General features: G+C 44.1%; 1 protein-coding gene across 2 annotated transcripts in view; it reads left to right on the top strand.

The window, feature by feature from the left end:
• Positions 1-27,955, top strand: part of SLC26A7 (solute carrier family 26 member 7) — a 577,439-nt gene that overhangs the window by 292,000 nt on the left and 257,484 nt on the right. For both annotated transcript variants that reach the window (XR_015310095.1, XM_086967017.1), the window contains exon 5: positions 13,363-13,515. Coding sequence is in view for 1 of the 2 variants with exons in the window: in XM_086967017.1 (XP_086823143.1) it covers positions 13,363-13,515 (153 nt within the window). In the remaining variant the exon portion in view is untranslated. The remainder of the gene's footprint in view (positions 1-13,362; positions 13,516-27,955) is intronic.

The raw sequence follows: 27,955 nt of genomic DNA on the forward strand, positions 1-27,955 counted from the left end.
GTTAACGTTACTTTTTCTTACTCAGTGGTGGTTCCTGGATCCAGCACAGGTGTATCTCCTGTAAACAGTTGAAAGAATGCGTTTAAGTCAAACAGGCTATTTTTAAAGAATATTTTTAGTTTGTGAAAATAGACACTTAGAAACTTTTCTCGTGAAAACCAGACATTATATTCCTATGGAAGGAAATACAAGTTACTGGTAAGTATGGTTATAATTACTTTTCAGGATCAGTACTGGGCTCAAAGAAGCAGCACTGAGGTCACTCCTGATAACAGGTGAGTAAATCGGAATTCGTACGTCTGCTGATTTTATAGGAATTTTATAAAGTTCAAAAACTCCAAACTTAAAAGAATTTCCACGTGAAACCAGTCAAAGTTAGCCTGTGGAAGGAAATTCAAGTTACTGGTAAGTATGGTTAGAATTACTTTCCAGGATCAGTACTGGGCTCAAAGATGCAGCACTGAAGTCTCTTCTGATAACAGGTGAGTAAATCGGAATTAGTTGTTCAGCTGATTTAGGTGAATATTTTAAAGTTCCAAAACTCCACACTTAAAAGAATTTCCAAGTGAAACCAGTCAATGTTAGCCTATGGAAGGAAATTCAAGTTACTGGTAAGTATTGTTAGGATTACTTTTCAGGATCAGTACTGGGCTCAAAGATGCAGCACTGAGGTCTCTTCTGATAACAGGTGAGTAAATTGGAATTGGTTGTTCGGCTGATTTTAGGTGAATATTTTAAAGTTTCAAAACTCCACACTCCCACTCAATGTTACCCTATGAAAGGAAATTCACTTAGCAGGTAAGCAGTGTTATCGTTACTTTTTCTTACTCAGTGGTGGATCCTGGATCCAGAGCTGGTGCATCTCCAGCGTTTAAGTCATACAGGCGATTTTTAAGGAATATTTTTAGTTTGTAAAAATAGACACTTAGAAACTTTTCTGGTGAAAACTACACAATGGATTCCTATGGAAGGAAATACAAGTTACTGTAAATACGCTTAGAATTACTTTTCAGGGTCAGTGCTAGGCTAAAAGATGCCGCACTGGGTTCTCTCCTGATAACAGATGAGTAAATCGGAATTCATAGTTCGTCTGGTTTTAGAGGAATATTTGTACAATGGTGAAGGAAGGGGCGGGGCCTGAGGTGACATGTGTGCAAACACACCCTGTGGCGTGTTTTAAGTTGCGGGATTAAGTGCCTTTGAATCCCGAGGGCCAACTATCCCACCAGGTACCTCTAGTATGCGCCAGGGTGCTGCGTTGCAGAGAGATGTTCAGAGGCCATGCCCCTTTTTGCAACACTCTGCAACGCAGCTCCGTGGTGCTGACTAGAGGTACCTGGTGGGCTAGTTGGCCCCCAGGGACCCTCAGTATTGACAAGGCATTAATTCCCCAACTTAAACCGCACCACAGGGAGTGTTTGCACACATGTGAACTCAGGCCTGCCCTCTTCCTTTACAACTGTGCAAACGCACCACGTGGCGCGTTTTAAGTTGGGGGATTACTGAGGATCCCTCTGGTGCAACTAGCCCACCAGCTACCTCCAATAAGCACCACAGAGCTGCGTTGCAGAGAGGTGTAAAAAGGGGCATGGCCTCAGAACACCTCTCTGCAATGGAGCTCCCTGGGGCATACTGGAGGTACCTGGGGGGCTAGTTGGCCCCCAGGGACCCCCAGTATTCCAGGGGAATGCGTTCCCCCTCTGCAAACGCTCCAGGGGGCACGTTTACAGATTGATGCAATGAGGGGGAGTTTTAAGTTGGGGGGATTACTGAGGATCCCTCTGGTGCAACTAGTCCACCAGCTACCTCCAATAAGCACCACAGAGCTGCGTTGCAGAGAGGTGTAAAAAGGGGCATGGCCTCAGAACACCTCTCTGCAATGGAGCTCCCTGGGGCATAATGGAGGTACCTGGGGGGCTAGTTGGCCCCCAGGGACCCCCAGTATTCCAGGGGAATGCGTTCCCCCTCTGCAAACGCTCCAGGGGGCACGTTTACAGATTGATGCAATGAGGGGGAGTGGCCTCCATCTGAGATCCTGTTTTGTTTTGTTTTTAAGTAGGGGGGCTGTGTAGCCCCCCTTCTTTTTCTAATTTTTTTTAGCCCTGGGGACCCCATCCCCCAGGGCCTGCCCCCAATTTTTAATTTATAAAAAAAAATCGGAAAGGGGTTCCCTCCCAAGGCCATAGTCTGCCCCGGGGACTCCAACCCCGGATGCATGGGCCTTTTTAAAAAAAAAATCATTAGGAGGGGTCTGCCTTGCCCCCTCCTGTGGCCACTTTTGGCCTCAGGACATTTTTTTTAAAGTGTTTGGGGAGGGGAGCCACGTGGCCCCCCTCCCGGGCCACTAATAGCCCCGGGGACCCCATTCCCCGGGGCTGGCCCACTCCGTTGGGGACCGTGGAGGGGTCCCTAATCCCCTCACGGTCCCGGCCGGCTCCTCGCATCCGGCTGGAGCCGGCATTGCTTTTCCATATGGGGAGCAGCTAACATGCTGCTCCCCATACGGAAAAGCAATCTGCTTTCCTATTTGGAAGAGAAAGCAGGTTTCCTGCTCTCTCTTCCAAATAGGAAATCAGTTTGCAATGGCAGGGTGGAAGCTGCGAGGTTCCCGCTCTGCCATTGCTAATGGGTGCCGGGGGTGGGCACCCTGGGACACTGCAGGAGCTGGCCCTGGGTCCCCAGGGCCCTCAAGAGTTCCAGGAGGGGGGCCACGTGGCCCCCTCCCATCACTTGAGAAGCCCCGGGGGGTGGTGGTCCCCTGGGCTTAGTTCTACCGAAACACAAGATGACTGCCAACACTTCCTGGTTTGGAGTGTTGACATACAGATGACAGCCAATTAGCATGCAGCTCGTGCTCCTAAAGCTACGCGCATGATCCTTGTGCATGATCCTGCCTGAAAATGTCCTCAAATTTGCCTTGCGGTGCTTCGGTCCTTCCCTGAAAGTTTGGGGGGGATTCGTCAAGCGGGGGCCAAGATAAAAGGGGGGTCCCAAAACGTGTTTTCCCCATGTTAATTTGCATAGGGCGGTCGACCTCACTTTTAGCCCGAACGGCTGAATGGATTTCCACTAAACTTGGCAAAATTGTAGAGACTGGTAGCCTGATGTGCCTTTGCTATGTCTCAAGATATGTGCTCCAGTGGATTTTGACTAATTTAGGTTAAAAAAAATATATATATCTATTGCCGAGCCCCGGTACGCGCACCTGGGAGCGCTCCGGGCGCGCTACGCGACTTGCGCGCGGAAAGCTGATTGGCTCTCGGGTGTCTGTAAACATTCCAAACAGTCCGGAGCGGCCGCCATCTTGTGTCTCGGAAGGATCGAGACACAAGAGGTGGCAAAAACAAAGGGGGAATTGACCATAAGGGGGCAGAGTAGACCCCCCTGACCCCCTAGGTTTGATGTGGGGGCTATAAAAGGGCCCCGCGGGAGAAAAAATAATTTGTTTTTTTTTCCGATTTGCACGGGGGAGCGCCCGGTACGCGCACCGGGGAGCGGACCGGGGAGCGTACCATGTTAAAAACCCAGTGAAACAGTAAAATAATAATTTAAAGTGCTTAGAGGTAGTGATGCATTGCTGGAGTGTGTCACAAAAGTGATGCAACTCCAGAAATGCATCCTTTCACATGGGGCCAGCCCCATGTGAAAGGGCCTGCGTCAGTCTTACGCCTGCTGTGAGGCAGGCGCAAGATTTTGACGCAATGGTGTCCTAAAAGTGACGCAGTGAAATCTCATAGATTACCCCCCGACTCTATAATGCCATACATACGCAAGAGTAGTATTTTTTCTATGTTGAATTGTATCACATGGTGTGCACTAGCATTTTAAAAATCCAGACATTGTGGGTAAACTTCTGACTGTGAACAAAGGCATCTGCCCGAAACGCGTCAGTTTTGCTTCTGCTCGATTTGCCTTAAATAAATCCTAATTTGCCTTATTTTGGATTCATTTGGTTGTCTGTTCTGGTTCCTGAAAGCTGGAGCTACAGTTTGACTATTTGCGTATATATATATATATATATATATATATGTATCAAATCAAGTCTTACTATTTATATATATATAATTACATGTTTATTGTATCATGGTTAATTATGTATTTAACAATATGATCGTACAGTTGGCAATCAGCTCATACACGACAAGCGCAAAGAGTATTTTTTCTATGTCCATAGTGAAAGTAACTCACGTGATTCACTGAATCAATGCACTGTCACTTTAAAAATGCTTCCCGAGTTTAAACTAACTGTCGAGTAAACAAGCGGCGTTCACGCTGCGAAACGCGTCTCTGACTCTTGGGTGAATAAAATTTGAAAGCACGAATTTTGGGTCTGTGTCCTGTTTGCTGGCATAGCGTGAGTGAAGACGTGATGGCCGCGCTGACAGGATTTCATGATATATATATATATATATATATATATATATATATATATATATATATATATATATATATATATATATATATATATATATATATATATATATATATATATATATATATATATATATATATATATATTCCAAATGAGAATAGATCCATCGCCTTTCCGTGACATGAAAACAGTGTAATAATAACAGTTCTTTAATTTTGGCACCGCAACCAGCATGTCGCATTTCAACTCCAGACTAGTTTAGAAATAAGCTCCTACATGGGTGGTAACTTGTTGAATATTTCAATGTTCTTACATCAAAAGTGATGAGGGACAACAGGTAAGGTGTAGTACCTCCAGTACATAAAAACAATCATATTAAAGGATGTTATACTGAGATCTTCAAACAATTTGATGCGCTGTTAAATCAGTTGAAAATCGTTTTGATGCATCCACACTTATAGGTCACTGTTCATTATTCATCAGATTCAGAGGACCACATTATCCATAATGCTTTGTTGTTCTCTATGTAATACCATGCCCTTGTGCTATCACTGGCTGTTCCGTTACTATAACCCTTGATTCATGTAAATAACTCAATGCTTCATCGGTACCTTTAAAGGATTCAGTTTCCAAGGTCACACCACTCCTTAAAAACAACTGAAATCACTCACAGTTACTTCTGGCTGGTGCCATTGCTGGTTATTTCATAGTCACTGTGTGCAAGGCAAAATTGCCCTTACAAACCCTGGCTGTTTTCAAAAGCTTTTCATCATGCCAGGCGGGCTACATAGCCCTTTCATGAAACACTCTGTCCATCTGTGGAATTCAGCCAGCGGGCATCTCATACTTTCATATTCTAAACGCCGTGTGGCACATGGAAATGCCCATCTTGCCGGATCGGGCCTGTAGGGAGCGTTAATCCCACAATATTCAAAATGAGAACACCCTCATCACCTTTTGGTAATGGGAAAAAAAGGTTCACCAGCCAGCCCCATCCTGTACACTGGGGGGGCCTCCTTCAAAAAGCTTTGACGCAGGCCTTTCTGCTGCACTGCTGAGCATCAAAAGAAAAGGGCAGGAATGTGCCGTATCTACAAGATGCGGCGCATTCCTGTGCTTCTCCCCTGCATTGGCGCACAAATAGCAGCTGTGCACTAACACATACACCCTTGTGCCATGTTGCAAGGGTGCCTGTGTTGCAGAGCTGATTATATTTGGGCAGAAAGCTACACATTCCTGCACAAAAACAATAATTGATGGCATTTCCTCTTTCTATGTGTGCTGCAAAATGTAGCACGTAAAGCAAGAGGGAAAAAGAGGAGAAATAAAAGTATTTCTCCTCGTTGCGCCACTCTTGTGCCTCCACTGGGGAGGCATAGGAGTCTGACACATTTCCAGTTTAACAATTCCTTGTAAACCTGGGAATGCTTCAGATTCAGCGGGTGATGTATGGGAACACCCACGGCAACCCCCATGGACCCTCCTTTCATGCAGAGTTCTGCGTGAAAGGGATACGTATTTACAAGGCCATGAAAAGCCACGTAAAGTGGTTTTGCCCTGCCTTGTAAATATGCTGCACATTGCACCACCGAAACATAAAAAAGTGCCGCGCTGGAGGCTCAAAAGTGCATCTAAAGACTTTGTAAATAAGGCCCTGGTTGCCCTGGGTGGGACTGGGGCTCACAGAGACATATGGCTGGGCCCAGGGGAGGGGGTGCGTGCGGCCACCCACGCCCATTTTAGAGGGAGAAAAGGAAGCAGAAAAGGGGGAACAAAGGGCAGGAAAACAAGATGACTAATTACTAGTACAGAAAGAATACCAATTTAACTTATGCTGTCATGAGTGATGTAATGTGTGAGCTCATAAGTAGTGCGTTGTGGGGGCTTAAGTTATAGTTAGCTAAGGTAATTATAACTGCTGAATTTCAATGGTTTTGAATGAGTGAAATTTGAACTACGTCCCTGTAAACTGCCACCTCCCCGGGGCAGTCACATAATTATTATCGGGGGCGCCTCTTGGTACCCGATCTCCCCTGGGGACCGCCACTTCCCTGGAGCACAGAAGTCAATACTGAATAATGTGGGGGAGCCTTGGGGGCTTAGTATGACAGGAATGCTAGGGGCATGCAGGCCCCCCACAGCCCTGGTAACCCCCAACTCCCTAGGGTATACTGTTATATTATTAATGCATGGGGGGCACTGGCTCCCCACACATTCCAAGGGACCACCACCACCCTGGGGGTTAATTACAAAAGGAGGGGGGCCGCACAGCCACCCTTTGTAGAGCCATAGATGACCCTGGGGACCGCCACACCCCCAGGGCCGGCTCAATCAATGCAGCTCTCCTCCCATTATAAAGAAATAAAGGGCGGGCCCTGGGAAATGGGCTCACCAGGTCCACAATTGGCCCAGGAAAGGGGGGCCATGGGGCCCCTCTCCCTTTAAAAAAAAGAAAAATAAATGTGTTTTATAAAAAGGGCAGGCCTTGGGAGATGGGGTGCCCAGGGTTCAAAAAGGACCAGGGAAGGGGGGTCACATGGCCCCCTTCCTAAAAAATACCCTTTTTTTTAAAGCTGGCAACTCGCCGGAGGCCCTACCCCCTATCTACACCACTCTGCAAATGCACCTCCTAGCATGCTGCTGGTTGGGGATGACATCTCATTGGCTGCTGAGGGTCCTTATTTTTTATTTATTTATTTATTTTCTTCTATAGCGCAGGATTCGACCCCCGAAGGGGTATCTCCGCGCTTTGCTCGCTGTAAGTGTCAGACAGTGCCTTTAGGACATGCAGGTGAGAGTCTAAACCTCCCGAAAAAGATGTGTTTTGAGTGCTTTCCTAAAGGAAAGAAGGTTGGTGTTATGTCGCATGTCAATAGGGAGTTTGTTCCAAAGGGAGGGTCCTACATAAGAGAGTGCTCGGCCACCCTGCCTGGCTTTCTTGATGAAAGGTATTTTTAAAAGGAATTGACTGCCAGAGCGCAAAAAGCGTTCTGGTGCATATATTTGAAATTTCTGAGTTAGATAAAAGGGACCAGATCCAAAGAGACTCTTGTGTATGATGCAACAGATCTTGAATTCGATCCTCTGATGCACAGGCAGCCAATGGAGCTCTTTCAGGAGCGGCCTGGATGGTGTTCTCGGGGGGCATTGAGAACAAATCTGGCCGCGGTGTTTTGGGCCACCTGCAGTCGGTTAAGTACATTTTCATTCGCAGAGATAAGAAGGCCGTTACAATAATCCAACCGACTTATTACGAGTGCTTGGACTAAGGTCTTTCTATAACCGTCTGATAAGAAGGGAAATACCCTTCTTAGGAGCCCAATTGTTCGAAAACAGGATCCAGTCACCAGATTCACATGCTCGTTTAAAACGAGGTTCTAGTCCAGTCGCACTCCCAGGTTCTTGACTGATTGTTTTGAACAGGGAATAGGTCCTAACTCCAGAGGCCACCAATCTGGAGACCAAAGGAGATTGGCTTTCCCAAAAAGCATAACATCTGTCTTGTCCACATCACACTGGAGACAGCTGGAGGTCATCCAGTTAGATAACGCTCTCATACCCTCAGCAAAAAGGTTCTTGGTTTATGGAGTAAGAGTCTGGAAAGGAAACAGGAGCTGGGTGTCATCAGCATACGACACCGGGGTAAACCCATTTGTTCTCATAATGTCAGCAAGGAGGGCCACATACACATTGAATAATGTGGAGCTTAGACATGAGCCCTATGGAACCTATGGTGAGTTCCCTGGAGATGGAACGATAGGAACCCAGGCTGACAGTTTGTGAGCAGCCAGTAAAAAAACTCTCCAGCCAGGACAGAGCTACACCTCCAATCCCCACTTTCTGCAGCCGGCCGAGAAGAATCTCATGTGACACAGTGTCGAAGGCTGCAGACAGGTCTAACAGCACCAGAATCATGGATCCTCCTCTATCCTGTGTCATCTTGATGTGATCTGTCACGGAGAGGAGCGCAGATTCGGTGCCGTAGTTGGGTCTGAACCCAGATTGTGAATGGTCCAGACCCCCCGTAGCCTCGATGAATTTAGACACATGAGTGTTCACATGCTTCTTGGCCAGTTTGCTCAAGAATGGTAGTAGGGAAATGGGGCGTAAGTTGGATACTTCTGCGAATAGGGTTTACCACCGCCTTTTTCCAATCCAGAGGAATTTTTCCCTCTTTAAGAGACAAATTGATGACCGTCTGTATCATGGGGCACAGTAGGTTGCTTATTGAAGCCGTTGTTTTTGCTGGGATTAGATCTAATGGGGATCCAGTTTTGATGTTATTTATCAGGGACAGGATTTCTGTTTGACTGGCTTCAGGAAATTCGGTCAGCCTGGATTGGTTGATATCCAATGGTATCGGAGTTTTTTTTGTAGTCACCCCAGTAGTCTTAGCCATTGTGATCTCTTGATAAATGGCGTCTATTTTACTTTCAAAGAAAAGGGAGATCTCATCACATAAGGATTGGGAGAACTCATCAGGACTCTCACAGGCCAATGGCTTTACAAAGGTCTGCAAGATCCTGAACAGCTCTCTTGAGGAATTCCCTGCTTCTATTAGCTGTGATGATAAACTGTTCTTTTTAGCTAGCCTGATGTTTTTGTAGTATGAGGTTAAAGCTGTTGCGTGGTTTTTCCAGCTTTCTTCGGTGTGAGTCTTTCTCCATACCTTTTCAAGTCTCCTGCAACCGTGCTTTTCTAATCTCAGCTGTTCTGTGTACCATACCTCCTGCTTTGATGTGGGATGTTGTTTCATGAGTTTCAATGGAGCTAATAGATCAACAGCTTTCTTAAGAGTCGTATTGAATTTGAGAAGATCTGCCTCCGCATTATCTGCTGTTGTAATAGTTGGTTCTTCCCATACTTTTTGAATCTCTTCAAGAGTAATTCTGTGCCATTGTCTGCGACAAATAGGGGGAGCAGATTGCTGCCTAACAGGTTTAACTAAACCAGGGAGAGTAAATTCAATCAGGCAGTGGTCTGTCCAATTAATTCTAGTGGGGGGACGTCTACGTATTATGGGGCCATTAGAAAAAATTAAATCTAGGGAATGGCCTCCTATATGAGTAGCGCCGTTATTTTGAAGCTGAAATCCCAACAAGGAGAGATCAGCGAGCAAAGACTGAGTTTGCGGGTGATCAGGGAGATCTACGTGAAAATTAAAATCACCCAATAGGAGGAAATTTTCTTTGGCTTTTAGATGTTGTGCCAATAGCTCTGTTAAGGATAGGGTAAATCCTTTGTTTGGTCCAGGCGGACGGTAAATCAGAGCTCCTTTCCAGTTATGTTTGGAGCCTGAATTTATCTTTAAAATCATCACTTCCATCGGTGGGCAACAACTCTGTTCAATTATAGAGACTTTCAGGTCTTCTCTATATACTATGGCTATCCCGCCTTCAGTTTTAGTTGGGCGGTCGAGCCTTAGGATTTTGTATCCTACCGGGATCCCAAGTGCTATTGCTGGCATGGCATGTTGTTTTATCCAGGTTTCTGTTAGGAAGCAGATTTCAGGATTAGCCGTGCTTATAAGATCCCATGTCTCATGATAGTGTTTAGACATTGAGCGTACATTGAGAAGAAAGCTTTTCCAGCCTTTAGGCGTTGGCAGTGCCTTAACCGCATGTCCAATGGAAATAGCGGTATAAGATGCTTGGAATCTACATTGTATGCAGGAACAGGGACCTTCCGGGCATGGCCATTGATCACGGGCACAAACACTCCCGCCCTGAGGTCGTAAATTATGCAGCGCTAGGGAGGTGTACCTGAGTCTACGGCCCTCCGTTGATTCCATCACAGCACAGGCAGAGTGTTAGCCCTCCGCCCCTAGCCTCGTCCAGTCGCGGACGGGCGCAGACAGGCCACTCTTTGGCTGCTCTTCGGCATGTCTTTGGCTGCGCGCGGTCGCTGCGCGCTCCTGGAAGGGACGAGAGCTAAATAGCCCTTGAATCTAACCACTAGAGCGCTAACCGCTCCCGTGGTTACAGGAAGTGCCTGGCTCTCACAAGACCAACAAGACCTCCTGTTACCTTCAGTAAGCCCCACACAGCGGGATTACAAAGTGGCATTGCTGAGAGGTGGTCAGAGGCCATGGCCCCTTTCTTCACCACCACATTGTTTGCATGGATGAGTCAGTGGGTGTCTGACAAGTTGTATGGGTATGTGAATGATTACTGTGGGTGTGTGAGTGAGTATATGAGGGTGTGAGTAGGTGTGTGAGTGGTTCTGTGGATGATGTCATTAGTAATGTCATTGACCATGTCATGAGTGATATAATGTGTGAGGTTATAAGCAGTGCATTGCGGGGTGTAAGTTATAGTTTGCTCAGGTAACTATAACTGCTGAATTTCATTGGCTTTGTATGAGTGAAATCTGATCCTTGCTATAACGTCCCTGTAACCTATGATTTTTTTTAGTGAATGTCTAACGTTTTTTTTATTTCCTAACTATATGTATATACATACACACACACACACACACACACACACACACACACACACACACACACACAAACATGTACTATATATATACAAATATGCATATAAGCATTTCTTATTTTCCTGGGAGCTAGACCATTGAGATTGCTCAAACATAAGCAGATGGTGTTCAGTCTTGTCAAGTGTTTTTCCTGTTTAACAATGAGGTGTTCGGGCAGCAGACAGTAACACCAATGGGCAGCTATGCTGATGTGCATATTGGTTGGTGGGAGTAGCTGGGGCTCCAGGGAGAATGCAACAAAGTTGGGTCACAGCATGTGATATTGTGGACAAGATACATGGACTACCTGTTTGTCATTTGGAAAGGGTCAGTATAAAGTGTGCACAACTTTATGAGGAACATTAATATCAGTGACTTGAATATAAACTTTATGAGTACTATAAGCAGTACAGACGCTTTTTTTTTAACTTGACAGAATGATCTAGTCCAAGGCATATAGAAAGCCCACTACAGAAAACACCATTCTGCATGCACGCAATTTCCATCCTGAGAGATTAAAACATAATATACTTTATAGGAAGCATTTGCGTATGATGGAAAAGTGAGATAGAAGAGCATATTTTGGCACAAGCAGAGTTGGGGAAGGAATTCCAGCAAAGAGAGTACTCACAACAGGTAGTGAAAGATGCCATGTATAGAGCTAATCAGCAAAATTAGAGAGAAACTGTTTGAAAGGAGGAGATGGGAACATTGACATTTGGTTAAGAGTGAACCCATAATTGGCTGAGTGGTTCCCATGGGTCCAGGGATAACATACAGAAGGGCATGGTCAATGAAGTACGTCTAGTAAGGTCTAGTCCAGAGGTGTTTGCAAGAACAAACTGGTTAGACAGATTTTTTTTTTTAAATGTAGGACTGAGTTTTACTCCCCACTGTGTAAAAAACCCATGGACATTCTAGGTGTATATAACTGTAGAACAGACTATTCTGTATGCATACTTACATGTCCATGTGCCATGTTATATGTGGGTAATACTATCTATCAAGTTCACAAGTAGACACTACAACATTATAGGGCAATAAAGAATAAAGACAGGACATACTCAGCCTTCCTTCATTTTGAGGAAGGTCATGCTAGCAATGACAGGACGCTACAATATTTTCAGATTGATGCCATACCTAGGCAGTACAGAGGGGGGATAGAGAAAAAGAGTTGTGCAAGCTAAAGTTGAAGTATATTATATAGCTCAATAGCACAACCCAGAGGGACTCAACCTGGACGAAGATTTGCACACTCACTTGGTATGCAGTTCCCTAAGCATCAGAGATTTCATGTTGCGATGGCTGATTGGTACAGCCCACTGGGGTAGCCATATACTGATTAGATTGGTTCACAGGACACGGTAGAAGGACAAGAGAAGAAAACCATTTCCCACTTAGGAATATGTGCCTTGGGTTATATAGGGGAGCATATGTGCAGTTTAAACATTACTGTCTGTCTGACATTTTGTTGAATATAATAATGTTATTGTAAAATTTTATTGTGCATTAATTTTAGTTTTGAGATATGAACAATGATTGAAAGTAATATGCGCTCCATGTTAATGAATTTGATAATCACACGTACATGTATTAACAGAGGTACCAATGGCTTCCTCTGTGTGTGAACAAGGCTATTTGTGCGACTGAAACATGTTACAGGAGCCTGCAAATAAATTTAACACTGATGCAGCTACTGTGTGTTGTTGCCTGTTTGAATAAGTAACTGTAGGTGGAGTACTATGTTAACCACTGGTGGTTGCCACTGGGTAGTCATAGTTAAGACTACGTTTCCGTAGGAAAAGCATTTTTTGGGGGTTTGCTAATAACTTTGTCACCGTTGGATGAATCTTCACAGCTTCTTCCTTGAAAGGTTTTCATAAGACATTTTCTACTTGAATCAAGTCTCATATGTGAGAATTTTATACAGTAGATTAAAGGTAAAGAAAACAGAAATTATGTGTGATAATTCACTTTTACGCGAAATGTTAATCCAATAATCTATGTTTGAGATTAGAATTTTGTATGGAAAATTACACATTCACGCAAAATAAATAGATTGTGAACTATTCATAATCTCAGAAATTTTGCATATATACTCTTGAAAAGTGGTTACTTTCAAAACGGGAAAAAAGGGTAATTTGAATAATAACAACTTTGTATTTTTTATACTTCCTTTACTTTCATTTATAATACATACATTATTAAACTAATTATATTAAATAATATTAAATGTATTAAATAAGTATGAATAAATATGTTTACAAATAATAAATATATATGTGATGTAAAATTCTCTACAACAACATAAACTCTTTTTGATTCCTGCCACAATCTCCCAATGAACCGTTACCATTCCACAAATTTGGAAAGACATCTGATGTTAATAATAAGAGTTTGATTTCATGCTTGCAAGATGAACTGCAGTGTCTCTCTATACATATATTCCTCTATTATCAAATCACATTTGAATCATTTCATTTCCATTTTCATTTCATTTCCATTTCTATTTGTAGATTTACGCCTATGTCTTCAATAACATCCAGTCCATTCAGCTGGAGGCCTTGCTTCTTTCTGGGTTTGGCATTATTCTGCTTCTTCTCCTAAAGGAACTGAATGAAAAATTAAAAAAAATCATTAAAATAATTCTTCCTGTGGAATTGATTTGGGTAAGTCTTCACTGACAAACAAAAGGATTTGTTTCACAGATTACAAACCATGTAACTCATACAGGGAATCTTCCTGTTTGTGTGAGGACATATCTGCTAGATGTCCCTTCAGTTTGTGATACTTGCACTGTTCCTACCCATGCTAGACAAGCATTGTATGCCGGTGAAGCTTGAAGAACACATGCTACTACACAAAAGCTAAAAAGATTAGTAGAATGAATGGGAGCGTGCAGGGCACACGAGGTGACGGTGTGCAGGGAAGTGCCAGGTTCTAGGTTTAAGGGGGTACATGGTGATAGGGTAGGGGAAAGAGTAAAGGAAAGATGGTGGTACTACCTTCTTTCGCAGGACAAGCACAGCACTTGCAACGGAGTGGATGCTTTCCTTTCAAAACAGCCACGTGTACGTGCAAACACACACACATAATGTTATAAATTGGGTTACTGGTTGACTGGGGCATGTGCCCTGGTCAAGCAGCCACCACAATCCTAGTCAGAGTAAGGCAACAGCAAACCCAAATTAACCTGTGCTCGGCTACCTGGCAGCTTGGCACTGAGCAGTCAGGCTTAACTTAGAGGCAATGTGTAAAGTGTTTGTGCAATACTTCAAACAGTAAAACAGTGAAAACACCCCCACAATCCAACACCAGGCTAGAATATTAGAGCTAACCTGAATGAACGAGACCAAAACTACAAATCCAATCAGTATTATACATTTAAAAAAAATAAACTGCAATATGGCACCTAAAAGCATAAAGCGCCAATCACGGTTATCTAGTTGCACTGGACCAGGTCAAAATCAAACGTTCAGGCTGATGGAGCGCAAGTCGGATACAGTCCCAAATTTGTCCTGTTGAAGGTTTACCTTCTCAAACAGTCCAGCTTACCTTAGAGAGGGCTGCAGGGAGCAAGGAGAACATCACTAATCGGCGTGGCATGAGGAGCTGGCCGGGTGTCATGGAAAGGTGGGCTGGATCCTCAAGTTGGCGGTTCTCCGCGGCGATCAATGCTTGCTGTGTGAAGAGATGGGTTGGCTGTGGCACGCACTGTTTTTCAGTGTGAATTATATGGTTCCTCTGTAAACAGGTCCTTTTGTGGTATCAAACAGCCCCACAGCTTGACCTTTAGAGCCTCTGAGCCACACCTAGGTCCAGGATCAGAGAATCACCACTTGGGTGCTAAGAACTTGCTGAAGACAGGTCCAAGAGTGGTAGGGGAGCCTTTTATGTCCCTTAGACTCAGATCAGGAAGCCAGCAGTCTAGTCACTCTGGGGTCCTGAGTTCAAGATGGGTTGCAAGTCCAGTTCTTTCTCCCCAGGCAAGAAGGCAGCAGTTCAGCACAACAGGGCAGCAGCCCCTTCAGAGTGGCAGTCTAGCAGTCCTTTCAGAAGAACAGCAGTCTTTCTTCTTGGCAGAATATCCACAGGTCCAGAAGTGTACTGAATAGTTGGTGTCAAAGTGTATTTCTTCTACCTCGCCTAGGTATGCTCACAAAGGAAGACCAGCAGTCGGAGGTAACTGAAACATAAAAAGATTTATTGCGCTCAAGCGGGTACACCACCTCACAGCTCCATGCGGTTATGAGAGAAGTGGACAACTTACAAAGTCATAGACAGCCTTATATATGTTCTTGTACTGGAACAAGCGTAGGTGGGAATGGATGACAAATTAGCAGCTGACAAGGATGATTAATGATTCCCAGACAATATCACGTACTGGTCAGGACCAGTAACTCTGGAAATATGTATACTTGGCATGCAGAACACAAATATAAAGATTACTCACTAAACCCCATCAGTCATCAATAATCTTGTGATACCCAGAAATAAAGTAGAACTATGCTTAAATTGTGCCAAGTATAAACATAGGCGGACCTGTGGTTACAGAGTCAGGCGCCCACTTGATTAGTCATCTGGATACAGAGCAAAGGTTACATCTCTTGTGTCAACAATAATTTGTTACCATCAGCAGTCTTTTGTTAGCTATAAAACATATGGAATTAGTTTAATTAGGAAAGTTAAACAAATGAGTCATGGACCTTTAAGCAATGTACCCTGCTCTACTTGTGTGTCATAAAGTAAAGTACAAACATATGCTCTGGGGTCATTTGATATATCAACATTTCTTTGTGTAGATGAAGCGGTCACACTATATGTGCTGATGTGGTAAGCTAGAAAAGACTAACACAAAATGATTGCTGAAAAACACAAAATGGAGGAGCTTTTGTCCATTACTAAAAACTGTATTTCCACAATCGACCCTTTGGACGCAAGGTCCACCATTTTGTCGTGGCCTTACAGCATATGTTCATAGATAGGCCGGGTGTTTCTATAGTGGGCCTCACTGCGCTCATTGGCATAATCAACCGTATTTATGTCAGAGGGGGTGTTATCCGAAACATCAATATCCATCAGTTGCTGCGTTACAATGTCCCTCATTATAAGAGCGTTAGTCAGTGTCACTGGGGGCATCAGGGGTGGTTTCAGCAATCGCCCCAAACACTGGCAGCACATGGGCAGACAATTAATGAGAACACAGCACCCAATCACCACCAGGAAGATATCCACTAGAAACATCCCTATCTTCCTGCCCCAAGCAGATAAGGCGTTCCAAAAGGAACCTGCAGGATCCTAGAGGCCCACATCACTATGAGCCTGAGCTCCTATATCATATAGCCTTTTGACAGCTTGCCTCACTGATGTGGATGAGTCAGGAATATAAGTGCAGCAGGAGGCACCGATCACCCTACAGACTCCACCCCGTTCTGCTAACATCATGTCTAGCACAATCCTGTTCTGAAGAGAAACTATTCTGAGAGCCTTAAGCTCAACTGTGATGTTCTCAATTATCCCTGCTGTCTCTTCTACAGTTGCTTCGAATAGACGGGATAACCTGCGTATGTTTTGGGAATTCATGGCAGGGCCATACCAAGTAACAAAGGCTTTCAGTACATGACCAGCTATCTCAGCCACTGTATCTCCTTGATGAACACTCCTCCTCTCTCTTAGAGTTCTGGAGGCTCTATTTACTTCCACAGTACTTTTTACAGATATTGCTGGTGTTACAAGACCCAGGTGACAACAGCCACCCCTATTTTACTGGTAGCCAAATATAGGCCCTGGAACCGCAAATGAAATAAACTGAGTCACTGATATAAAGTGGAACAGTTATTTGCTGGGAAGACACCTAAAATGTCATATTGCAATTGGTACTATTCCCCATGTTGGCGGTACCGTTGCTTCTAATACATAGACTCCCAAGCACACTACGCTGCCTCATTTTCAAAAAGGGTATCTCCCTGGTGTCCCTATGGAGCGGGGGTGTACTATCATTATTTACCAAAAATAGTGGGGTGACTATATTAGAAAAGGGGAACGTTGCATTGGGCAAAATAACTTCAGAGCAATTCCCTGCCTGGAGAATGTCTTTATCATAACGGGTGTACAGGGAGACAGTTGATGTTCTAGTGGTAGAACGGGAAGTTACTAAGCTGCTGAAGACCCCTATTAGCTCAATTTTCATCACTGCAATGTGTAATACATAACAGGACGCTTCAAATGGCAGGGGTACTTGGAGAAGGGGTATACCTTCATCCACATAGGCTGGGAATTGCATGCAGATCCAACAATTGCTTTTATCAATTACTTGATGGGTCTGATGAAGTAGGGTAACGAAAGAATTATGACGCATTTCCTCTCTGTGATCCATATCCTCTGGTGCTACTGTAACGGAGGGGACAAAGTCAGAGGGAAGCCCTGATGGAAGTGGGGCTGTTTTTGCAATAAGGTGGTAGAGCTCTAGGAGATATAATAAGCCAATGACCAAAGACATTATGCAAAATAACATACAAAATATGCATAGTTGGGAGTACCAACACCCCTTCTTGTTCAATTTAAGGGTGGAATATGTATCCTCCATTTCCAGTAAAGGAAGATGTTTAGTTGTTCTTCCAAACAGAAATACCATTCGAAATAATACTTCAGAATTTTGGAATATACAATCTCACAAGTGTGGCAGTTCAACAGTATTCATTATAGGCCTCACTGTTACAGTCCTTGCGATTGGTAATATTAACAAAAATTTGACCTCAAACCCTCTCCTCCTATGGGTCTCTGGGCTTCGGAGGTATTCCTTTATTCTCCTTTCAAATCTTTGTCGGTAGTGTCCTTATTTTACTAACCTCACTGCACAAGTTAGTCCTTCAAAGTTGGCACTATTCAGTGCGTGACAGTTGGACTAATTCTTTCTGATCCTATTTCTTGAATAATTATTTAGTTTACTCTACATCCGTTACACTGGATTCACAGATTTGGCTTTATGCTGATTCCAATGTATTTTTAGACTCTCATTTAGAGATGTCTTTATGTCCAGTTATTTTTGGCTTTATAATAAATTAACTAACATTTTTTTTTGTCCTCATTTGCCTTAACCCCGTTTATCGAGAAAAAACCCGAAGAAAATGACCTCCATCTTTGATTTCGTGTCTCAGTATACTCGTTGTTTACTGCCCTCAACCGGAGACACTCAATTACTCAACAGAGGCTCGTGGGGAGAAGATTTATGCTCCATCTAGGTTTTCACAGTACCTGCGGGACAGAATGCCTCGGGGACACTTTTGGAAGTCCGAGGAGCAATGAAAGCATAATCATAACACCCGGGGAGACAAAAAAAACAGACTCCTACCTCCTCCAAGTTTTCAACAGCTCCCAAAAAAGTTCTTCTTGTTGCAAGCTCTGGCCAAATCAACCTTAGATACCTCGTACAACGACGTCAGCCATTCTGAGTGAGTTGGTGCTGTTGGTTCTACCCAATATTTACATATTAGCCTCCTTGCTAATAGTATTGCGTAAAAAAGCAACAATGTTGCGGGGCCCGCAATGTTATCCTCAAGGCTCAAAGTCAAAGGTACTTTTAAAATAGATTCCATAGATGTTATCACTTTGTCCCAAAATTCGGATAGAGAGGGGCAATCTTTGAACATATGTACATCCGGTATCTCTGGGACGCCACATTTATTACACACCTTACTAGGCTGAAATGTTGAGAGTTTGTACGGAGAGAGTAAGCTCTATAGACTGTAAAGATGTGATTACGCCGGAGTCAAGCGGGTTTAACTATTCTATAGAGAGTATTAAATGAATCCATCCACAACAGATCACATTGGGTATTCAGCTGTTCTCCCCATAGCTCATCTGCTAATTTAAATTTGCCATCTGCTTCTTCTGCGATAGCCCAGTACCATATTGAAACCTCTCTTCTTACTACTGGCTTAGCTACAAGTTGGTCTTCTAGATAACTATCTATCCCAAAGGGGATTTTGTTTTTTATCTGTGACTGAAACCAACTATTTAATAGAACATATTTAAACTTGGATAAGCCAGGTCCCACTCTCTCCCAAAGATCTTCCCAAGAAAGTAGTGCTGGGCCCTTCAACAAGTCGCCCAACTTCCGAAGCCCAGAGTCTCTAAGGGGCTTGCTCAGAGTGTTTTGAAGACAGTGGGAGTACCCGGGGGATCCCATAATGATGCCCATTTCGAGTAGTAACCCAGCCCAACTCTTCTTCTAATCGCTGACCAGATTCTAACAGTTCGGGCTGGACTGTTCCCATGAGGCACAGGGTCAAGGCTGATATGCATTTGGCCATGTCTTAACTGGGGTGGTGTGGAGTGCAAAAAAACGATGGATTTAGGCCCAGATCTCTGTACTGGGGTGAATGTATGACAATGTTCTGCATTCTGTCCATCAACTGTTGTTTTGCATTTGTCACCCCGAGTGGGATGGGTATGCTCAGACGTGAGTCCCATGCTCTCCACATCACTGGAGTCAAGCTATCCTGGCTGAAGACGGCTGATAGTCAGAAACCGGTCCTAGGATGCTTGATTCTGGTCCTGGAAAGACATGGCTTGGCAGTTCGGGCTGGACTGTTCCCATGAGGCACAGGGTCAAGGCTGATTTGCATATGACCATGTCTGAACTGGGGTGGTGTGGAGTGCAAAAACACGATGGATTTAGCCCCAGATCTCTGTACTGGGGTGAATGTATGACATTGTTCTGCATTCTGTCCATCAACTGGAAGCAGGCATCCATCAAGCCGCTACTAAAAAATCCTAACTTGGACATCTCGGACCCCAACAATTATCCGCCAATTTCAAGACTTCCTATGCCGGCCAAGATCATAGAAAGGATTATGAACATCCAGCTTAGTGCACACCTAGGAACCACTCAGGGGCTAGACATCGCACAGCATAGGTTTAGACCAGGCCACAGTAAGGAGTCCGCCCTGATCAAGTCAACAGAAGAGGTCAGGAAGGTGATGGACTACGGAGGTCGTGCGGCCCTGGTTATGCTGGATTTGTCAGAGGCCTTTGATACGGTCCACCACACCATCTTGGTGGACCGGCTGGAGGAATGTGGGGTTCAGGGGAAGGCTTTAGACATTTTGAGATCTTTTTTGACCAATAGGGTCCTGGTAGTCGCGCTGGGGGACTTTGAGTTAAAACCCTGTCAACTACCGTGTGGGGTTCCTCAGGTTCCTCACTTAGCCCTGCCTTGTTTAATGTCTATGTCTCCTCCCTGGCCCCAGTCATCCGCTCCCATGGGTTTGAACTTACATCTTATGCAGATGACGCACAGATAGTGGTGTCACTACTGCATGGGAGGGAGAATGACGTGGCCATCAAGTTCCAGGAATGCATGAAAGCCGTGAGCAAATGGATGTCCGGAAATTGTTTAAAACTCAATTCGGCTAAAACCGAAGTGATACTGTTTGGCTCCACGGCCAATTTTTGGTACCCGAGCTGATGGCCAGAAGAGATGGGGACTCTTCCCACTCCTGTTAATAAGGTTAAGAACCTGGGGGTCATTATAGATGACAGACTCTCCTATAGACCTCAGGTAAATGCCTTGGCCTCATCCTTCCACTGGACACTGAAAATCCTTCAGAAGGTTCTTCCGTTTCTCCCATGGGAATGTAAAAAAAGAGTGGTGACAGGCTTGGTGCTCTCACGATTGGATTACTGTAACAGTCTGCTCCTTGAAGCCCAGCAAGGAGTACTCGACAAGTTACAGATACTGCAGAATGCAGCAGCGCGCCTGCTTACAGGCTTGCCTAAATTTGCGTTCATCTCTCACGAACTAGTGAAATTACATTGGTTGCCAGTAAGGAAGCGGATCTTATTTAAAAGCCTGTGCATTGTCTTTAAGGCGATCCACGGTATAGGTCCAGCATTCCTGGGGCAATACTTTCACTGGTATAAACCAGGTAGACTTTTGAGGTCAGCTACTTTGGGACTGATCAAGACCCCACGCATCAGGAAAGTGTGTTGGGGTGGCAGGAGTTTTAGCCGAGGGGCGGCGGTGGCCTGGAATGCCCTTCCAGTGGCACTCCGACTGTCCCCTGAGCTGATGACCTTTCGGCAAAAGCTAAAAACATGGCTTTTTGTAAATTAACCTGGGGATTAGTTTCAGGAGTTATCAAGACAGCGCCAGGACACCGTACAGTAACAGTGCGCTTTATAAGTGTCAAAAATAAATACATAAATAATTAAATAAACTGTTGTTTTGCATTTGTCACCCCGAGTGGGATGGGTATGGTCAGACGTGAGTCCCATGCTCTCCAGACCACTGGAGTCAAGTTATCCTGGCTGAAGACGGCTGATAGCCAGAAACCCGTCCTAGGATGCTTGATTCCGATCCAGGAAAGACATTGCTTGGCAGTTCGGGCTGGACTGTTCCCATGAGGCACAGGGTCAAGGCTGACCCGTATCTGGCAATTCAGACCCCCTTAGCATAGCCCGAAACATTACCCCCACCTTAGTACAAGTTGGCATTTTTAGCAACATTTGCAAATGAGACAGCTGAAATGCCCAAGCGTAATACAGCAGGTCGGGCAGTGCTAAACCCCCTTTTTCTCTTTTCCGCCTAAGTTTTTTCTAGGCTAACCTAGTGGCTCTATGCTTCCAAATGAACAACTTTAATTCACTTTGACATTTGGCTAGCTGTTTTGTATCAAAAACCAGTGGGATTGAGTTAAATAGAAATGTTATTTTAGGGAGAATGGACATTTTAATTAAGTTTGTTCTACCCAAGATTGGTAGAGGGATATGTACCCACGAGTTCAGCTGTTTTTGGCATTCTTTAATGATGCGATCTAGGTTAACATCCGGTATCTTCTCAACCTTCTTAGTTATTCTAATACCCAGGTACCTCACGGTGGTAGCAATATCGTGATGAGAATTCTGCATATTCCAAACTATTGTCTCAGTTTTGTTTGCATTAATTTCATACCCCGATATTACCCCAAACTCCTCTGCCCGTGCGATGATCGTGAGAAGAGCTGTGTCAAGGTCAGCGGTAAAGATCAGAATGTCATCCGCATACAAGGCCATCTTCCTCTCCCACTCCCCAAATGTAAACGTAATGATGGTATTATCCTCTCTGAGTGCTTGAGCAAATGGCTCAATGTAGAGGTTAAAGAGGAGTGGGGAGAGGGGGCAGCCCTGTCACGTACCACTGGTGATCGTAACAGGGTCAGTCAGGACTCCGTTAACAAGTAGTCTAGCCCTAGGAGTCTTATACAGAAAATCTATGACCGGACAAAAGCCTCTTTCAATATTAAACTTCTTCATCACCTCCGAAAGATATGGCCAATAGACCCGATCAAAAGTTTTAGTTGCATCTAATGTTAAAGCTGCCAGTGGAAGGGTAAAGGTAGATGAAATGTCAATGGCACCAATTAGATCGTGAGTGAGGTCTGTCAGTTGATGTCCCAGAATAAAACCCTTTTGGTCCTCGTGGATGATGTTGCCCACTACTTTCCCCAACCTTTTAGACAGTATAGAGGCCAAGATTTTATAGTCGCAATTAAGGATTGAGATTGGGAGATATGAGCCACAGTCAGAAGAAGGTTTCCCGGGTTTAAATATTAAAACGACTGTGGCTTCGCTCCAAGTCCCAGGGGGGCTCCCTTCACAAGTATACTGTTAAAAAGCTTTATCAAGACTGGGGTTATAGAGTCTATAATGGCCAGATATAGCTCTCCCGGAAGACCGTCTGGCCCTGACTTTAAGTGGTTGATCGCATCTCTAACTTACTTTTCAGTATTTTCTTTATCTAGCCCAAACTGTTGAACATTAGTGAGGCTTGGTAGGGAGATCTCTTCAAGCCACCTTTTCCTTTTCTCAGGATCCTCAATGGTGTCATTCGCATAGATTTCCTGAAAAAACTCCTGAAAAGCCATACCTATGTCTAAATTAGATACCCGCATCAAGGACTCCCCCTCCACCTTGATCTGTTTAATATGATTTCGGACCTGGTCTGATTTTGTTTTCCACGCGAGTAGCTTTCTAGCACTTTCACCAAATTCAAAGTGAGAGATTTTGCATGCTTCCCACCTGCGGGCAATTCTCTCCTGGAGAATGCTCTCTAGTTGTTTTTTAAGTGAATCTAACTCTTGCAGATCTAACTCTCATAATGTTCCTGGATGAGTACTCACTTTTGATTGTATTTTAGCCATATCTTCTTCCAGACACTTGACAACATTTCTGAATTCCATTTTCCTATGAGAAGCTCGATTAGTGATACAGCCTCTCAGGAAGGCTTTCAAGGTATCCCAGACCACTGAATTATTTGCTGTATCTAGATTAGTCTCCAGGAACTGGGTGGTCTCGTGATTTAGAAAGTCTACCTCATCCTCAGCTAATAAGATAGTGCGGTCAAAAGACCACGACCTAACTTGATGGTTTTGCGTAAGAGATAGAGTAAAAGATAAAGCTGAATGGCCCGAGAGGTGAGATGGAAGGTACTCAATATTTTTAACCAGATCTTTTAAAGAATAGCTAAACAGAGCATAATCAATTCTAGATTTATGATTGGTATTTTAAATTGATGACTGAAACCCCAGATTGGTCTCCTGCCCGCTCCTTCCATATATCTACTACACCAAGTTGGCTCAAAATGTTAATTAGAATCCTTCGTGATTTGGAAGGAACTGCCGCTCGTGACAGGGGATTTGTCTAACCTCGGGTCTAAGACAATGTTAAAGTCCCCCATTCAAATAACGGGATCAGGAAAATCAAACAGATGGTTACGTATTATGTCTAGACAGGAGGAGGTCGTCCTGATTAGGACCATAGTAAGCAACCAAAGTAAGAGGCATGTCCCCATACAAAGTTTTTACAATAAGCCACCTGCCGCTAGAGTCCTCCCTACATTCCAGTACTTTTTGCCTTAGCTTGTTTTTTGAATAAAATGATCACCCCTCTGATGTTAGCTGTCTGGTTGGTACATACAAAAGTGTCCACCCACCTCTGTATTTTTAGTATGTCAACAGTCTCTGGCTTTAATAAATGTGACTCCTGGATGGCAATGACCTGCGCTGGCGAATCTCTTAAATATTGTAGGATGTTATCCTGTCTATTCCTGGTGCGCAGGCCATTGACATTCAGGAATAGAAAATGTGTCAAGGCCATAGAAAATCTTTCGTCACATCCTTCAAATCCTGCTCACTGACCCCTCCCCACTTTGGTTTTTATGATCAGAATTTTAAATTGAGAGCACACATGAGCCCCCCACAGGCGGCTCTGACTCATACTATTTTGAAAGATAGCACACCTATAGTAGTAGTGGGGTATCAGCAATTGAGGAAATTTTGCTTTTATTACACCGCTGCCCCCCCCCTCCTTTTGGGAAACCCAACCCTTGATCCTATGGCCTGATAGATGGCCACTTTGCATCTCAATACCCCAGCCCCCCTCGCAAACACCATATACGTGATAGCATCAGATATAAAGTTTTTCTAGTAAGAGTAAAAAAATAAACAAAATAAAAAAAGGGAGAAGGAAAGGGGAAAGCCAAAACATTGCTGAATCTGTGAAAGAAGTTTTCCACCCCTTCACCCTATTTCTCAGTATAAAGAATACTTTTTTTTGTTTGTTTTTGTTCCCTTTTTTCCTATTTTCCCCCCCAAATATTTCTCTTTTCTTCCTTCCTTCCTTTCCTTTCCTCTTCTGATTTTTGTCCATATTTTTATTTTAATTACTCAATTTGTTATATATATCTATATATATCTTTTTTAGATTGAGCTCTATTCTGTTTAGCATACATCTTATTATTTCTTACTTGAAAAAGAGAAGAAAAAAAATTCCCTTCCGAATCAGATAGAAATCACTCCTTCTCCTCCTTGGAAGCACAGCTCAAGGATTCCAATAGCTCGTCAGCCTCATGCGGCGTTCTGATGTTGTACATCTTGTTGTTAAACATAATCTTAAGAAAGGCCGGGAACCTCATCTGCACTGTAGGCCCTAATGCCCTAAACTTATCCATTCTCTGACCCAGTTCCCACTGTCGTTCTAGAGTTACTCTAGATAAATCAGATCGCACTTCGAATGAGAAATCAGGCCCTTTGAGTGATTTAACCTCAAGAGCTAGATTCAAAATCTTCTCTTTTACCGCATAAGTAAGGAAGTTTATGAAGATCTTTCTTGGTTTAGACCTACTTGGGTTCCGCCGATATGGATCTCTGTGGATCCTCTGAATATCTTGCTCTAGGAACCCCACAGATTCCTCGAGATTCAACGAGTCCTTAAGCAGTGCCACTATATAGGTCTTCAAATCGCTTCCTTGCCCTCCGGAATTCCTAAGAGGCGTATGTTATTCCTGGGTGAGTTATTTTCAAGAGACTCGACTCTCTCTCGCAGAGCGTCCCTGTCTCTTCGTAGTGCCTGGATTTTATCCTCTGCTGACCCCAGACTGACTTTAAGATGTTCAAACGAGCCCTCGAGTGTTTCACCTCTTAAATTCAGAAGGTCCACTTTCTTTTCAAGGGCCTCACATGCCGCTCTAATCTCTGATTGATTCTCCTCTGAGACTGCAAACCCCTGCTTTATATCTTTTTTGAGCGAGAGAAATAGTACCTCTATTGAGCTAGTATCAAAGCTCCCCCCTTCTTTCAATTCACTGTCCACCGACGAGCCCGCCTCTGAAAATTTTTTGATAGATATGTCCGAGGAGATTAAATCCTCCGCGGCTGATACCCTAGTAACAGGTACCGAGGACAACGCCACTGATTGTACCAAAAAGGGCGTAAGAGGGTTAGAAGTAATAGGAGAAGTAGGTGCCGATATTGTCGGCCCGATAAGCCCTGCAGGATTAGCCATCGCAGAAGGGCCCAAGGGAGAACAGTCTCCGTTTTCACCAAGACCAGAAATACTCTGCTGGGAGGATAATGTTTGGTTTGTAAGGTTCAGTATCTGCGGTTGAACTCTAAAAAAAGATCGCAGAGAAGTGGTGACCCTGATAGAAGCAGCTTTCGCAGATAGCTTAACAGAGCCTTTGCTTTTAGCCCCTTTGACACTCCTTCCTTTTACTTGATAGCTCTGAAAAGCAGATCTGTGTTCCCCCCGAGGATCTTCATGCTGTTGTCCTCTATTCTGCTTAGATTTCAAAGCTACTGAGTCTTGAGAGGTGCACAATTCGCCACTAACCACTTCTAGACTGTCAGCGGGAGTTTCCGGCAGCTTCTTATGTAGGCTCTTAGCCTTAGCCTTCCCTTTTCCTTTAATCCCTCTCCTACGTCTACCTAACTTGGTTAAAGTGTCAGAATTATTAATGACTGCACTTCGGGTAATATGAATGGAGGGAAACTCCACCACCTGAGGGTCCGAAAAAGAGGTTCCCTTACCGTCAGGGTCTGGCTTATTCTCCCTCCTACCTTCAGCAGTCTGGTCTGCTGCAGGACATGCAGAAGCAGGGAGACACTTGAGCCCGGCCGCTCCCTCTCGCAAAAAGAAAGCTCCTATTCCCCTTGTTCTGCCGCTACCCTGGCTACCCCGGAGGAGACCGTGAGCCACCACTCTGCGACCGTGTCTCAGCTCCAGGGCGGCTGACTTCCAGCGCGGCAGCAGCAAAGGGGCGGGGGAGGCGTGGGGAGCACCGACCAACCCGAAGCACATCCAGGAAAAACTCTTGCAGCCCAAACGGCAACAACTATAGGCACAAGGTGAGCCCTGCGAAATCCATTAATATATGCCGCTGACGCTAAAGCCACACGTCTGCATAAAGTGCTCTGATGGTTGATAAAAGGGGGAGAGGAAGCACAGAGGCGAGACGCGCGCTGCAGCTTAACTAGCGGACGCCATGTTTCCCCTGTAGTCCAATACCCATGCATATTTTCGGCTTGATAATAAATTAACTAACCTTACGTAGTTGTCTGAGGTTACTATGTGTCCAGAGAAATTCCTTTGGAATTGATTGGCGTTAATAACAACTTTCTCCCCTCTACGCTGCTAAAAGAAAACATCAGATTGTGATACTCTTGTAGGTACAGAACTTATGAGCTTGGCCCTCTCAATGTCCTAGGACCCCAGTGGACCACCTTTTCCCCTGAGGCCTCCTTCAGCCCCACTGACTTCGCTGCAGTGTGCCCCACCCTGCTGACCAAACCTCCAACTGGTCTAAAAGATTTCAATAATCAGAAATTAAATTGAAGACATTTAATATATAAAATTGCAGCACAGCAACACAGACCTCAGGCTTACAGAGTCAGAGAAAAACTGACTGCCTGGGAGATTGGAATCTGATGCAGCATTCTAATGGAGCTAGAATGACATGCAAAAGACAACACAAGACTATAATTTAATACTAAGAATATAAGATATCTCCCTTATATAAAGAAAAACTAAAACATATACAACAGACTAAAATGTGAAGAAATTATCTAACATAGTCAAACAATTGTGTAGGAATAGATCTCAAGCATGTAGAGTCTTTAACCCTATTAGCAATGAATTCACTAGATATACCTGTGGTTTGAATGTTGTGAGAAATACCCGGAATACACAAATCAGGCTCCGAGTTACCATGAGCATGATTGTGAGATGTAACCCTAGCTCTATAATTTTCAGGGCATTTCTGAAAACTTTGGTTATCTTAATAGGTCTATAAAATTTGCTGGAACACTTAGTTTGTATACCTGTTATTTTATCCTCAACCATTCTCCAACCTTAAAATATGTTGTTTTGTGTTCCACTTCTTGTCAAACCATTCTTTGTACTTCCTCTGTTTCTCCTTTTTTCTTAAGGTGGTATACATTTTGTTATAATCATTTTTAATATTACCCTTACATTTATCTTTGAGCCACCAAGGACAGATTCTTGAAGCAGGATCCCTACCTTTCAACAGCCATAAAGGACTAACCTCTGTGGTAGAGTGTGGTGTAATCCTATACATCCAGTATCTTTCCCTCAACAACTGTTTCCAGTCACCTTTCTCCTTAAATACCTACGAAATATAATCCTTCAACACCCTGTTGAAGCGTTCCACCTGTCCGTTCTCATGCAGTGCATATAAAGATGTGGTGACATGCTTTATACCTTGACACTTAGATATTCCTCCATATCATTAGAAATCAATTGCACCCCATGATCAGTGACAATGATAGAGGG

The sequence above is a fragment of the Lissotriton vulgaris genome, chromosome 4_1 (genome assembly GCF_964263255.1).
Source record: "Lissotriton vulgaris chromosome 4_1, aLisVul1.2, whole genome shotgun sequence".
Lineage (NCBI taxonomy): Eukaryota > Metazoa > Chordata > Amphibia > Caudata > Salamandridae > Lissotriton > Lissotriton vulgaris.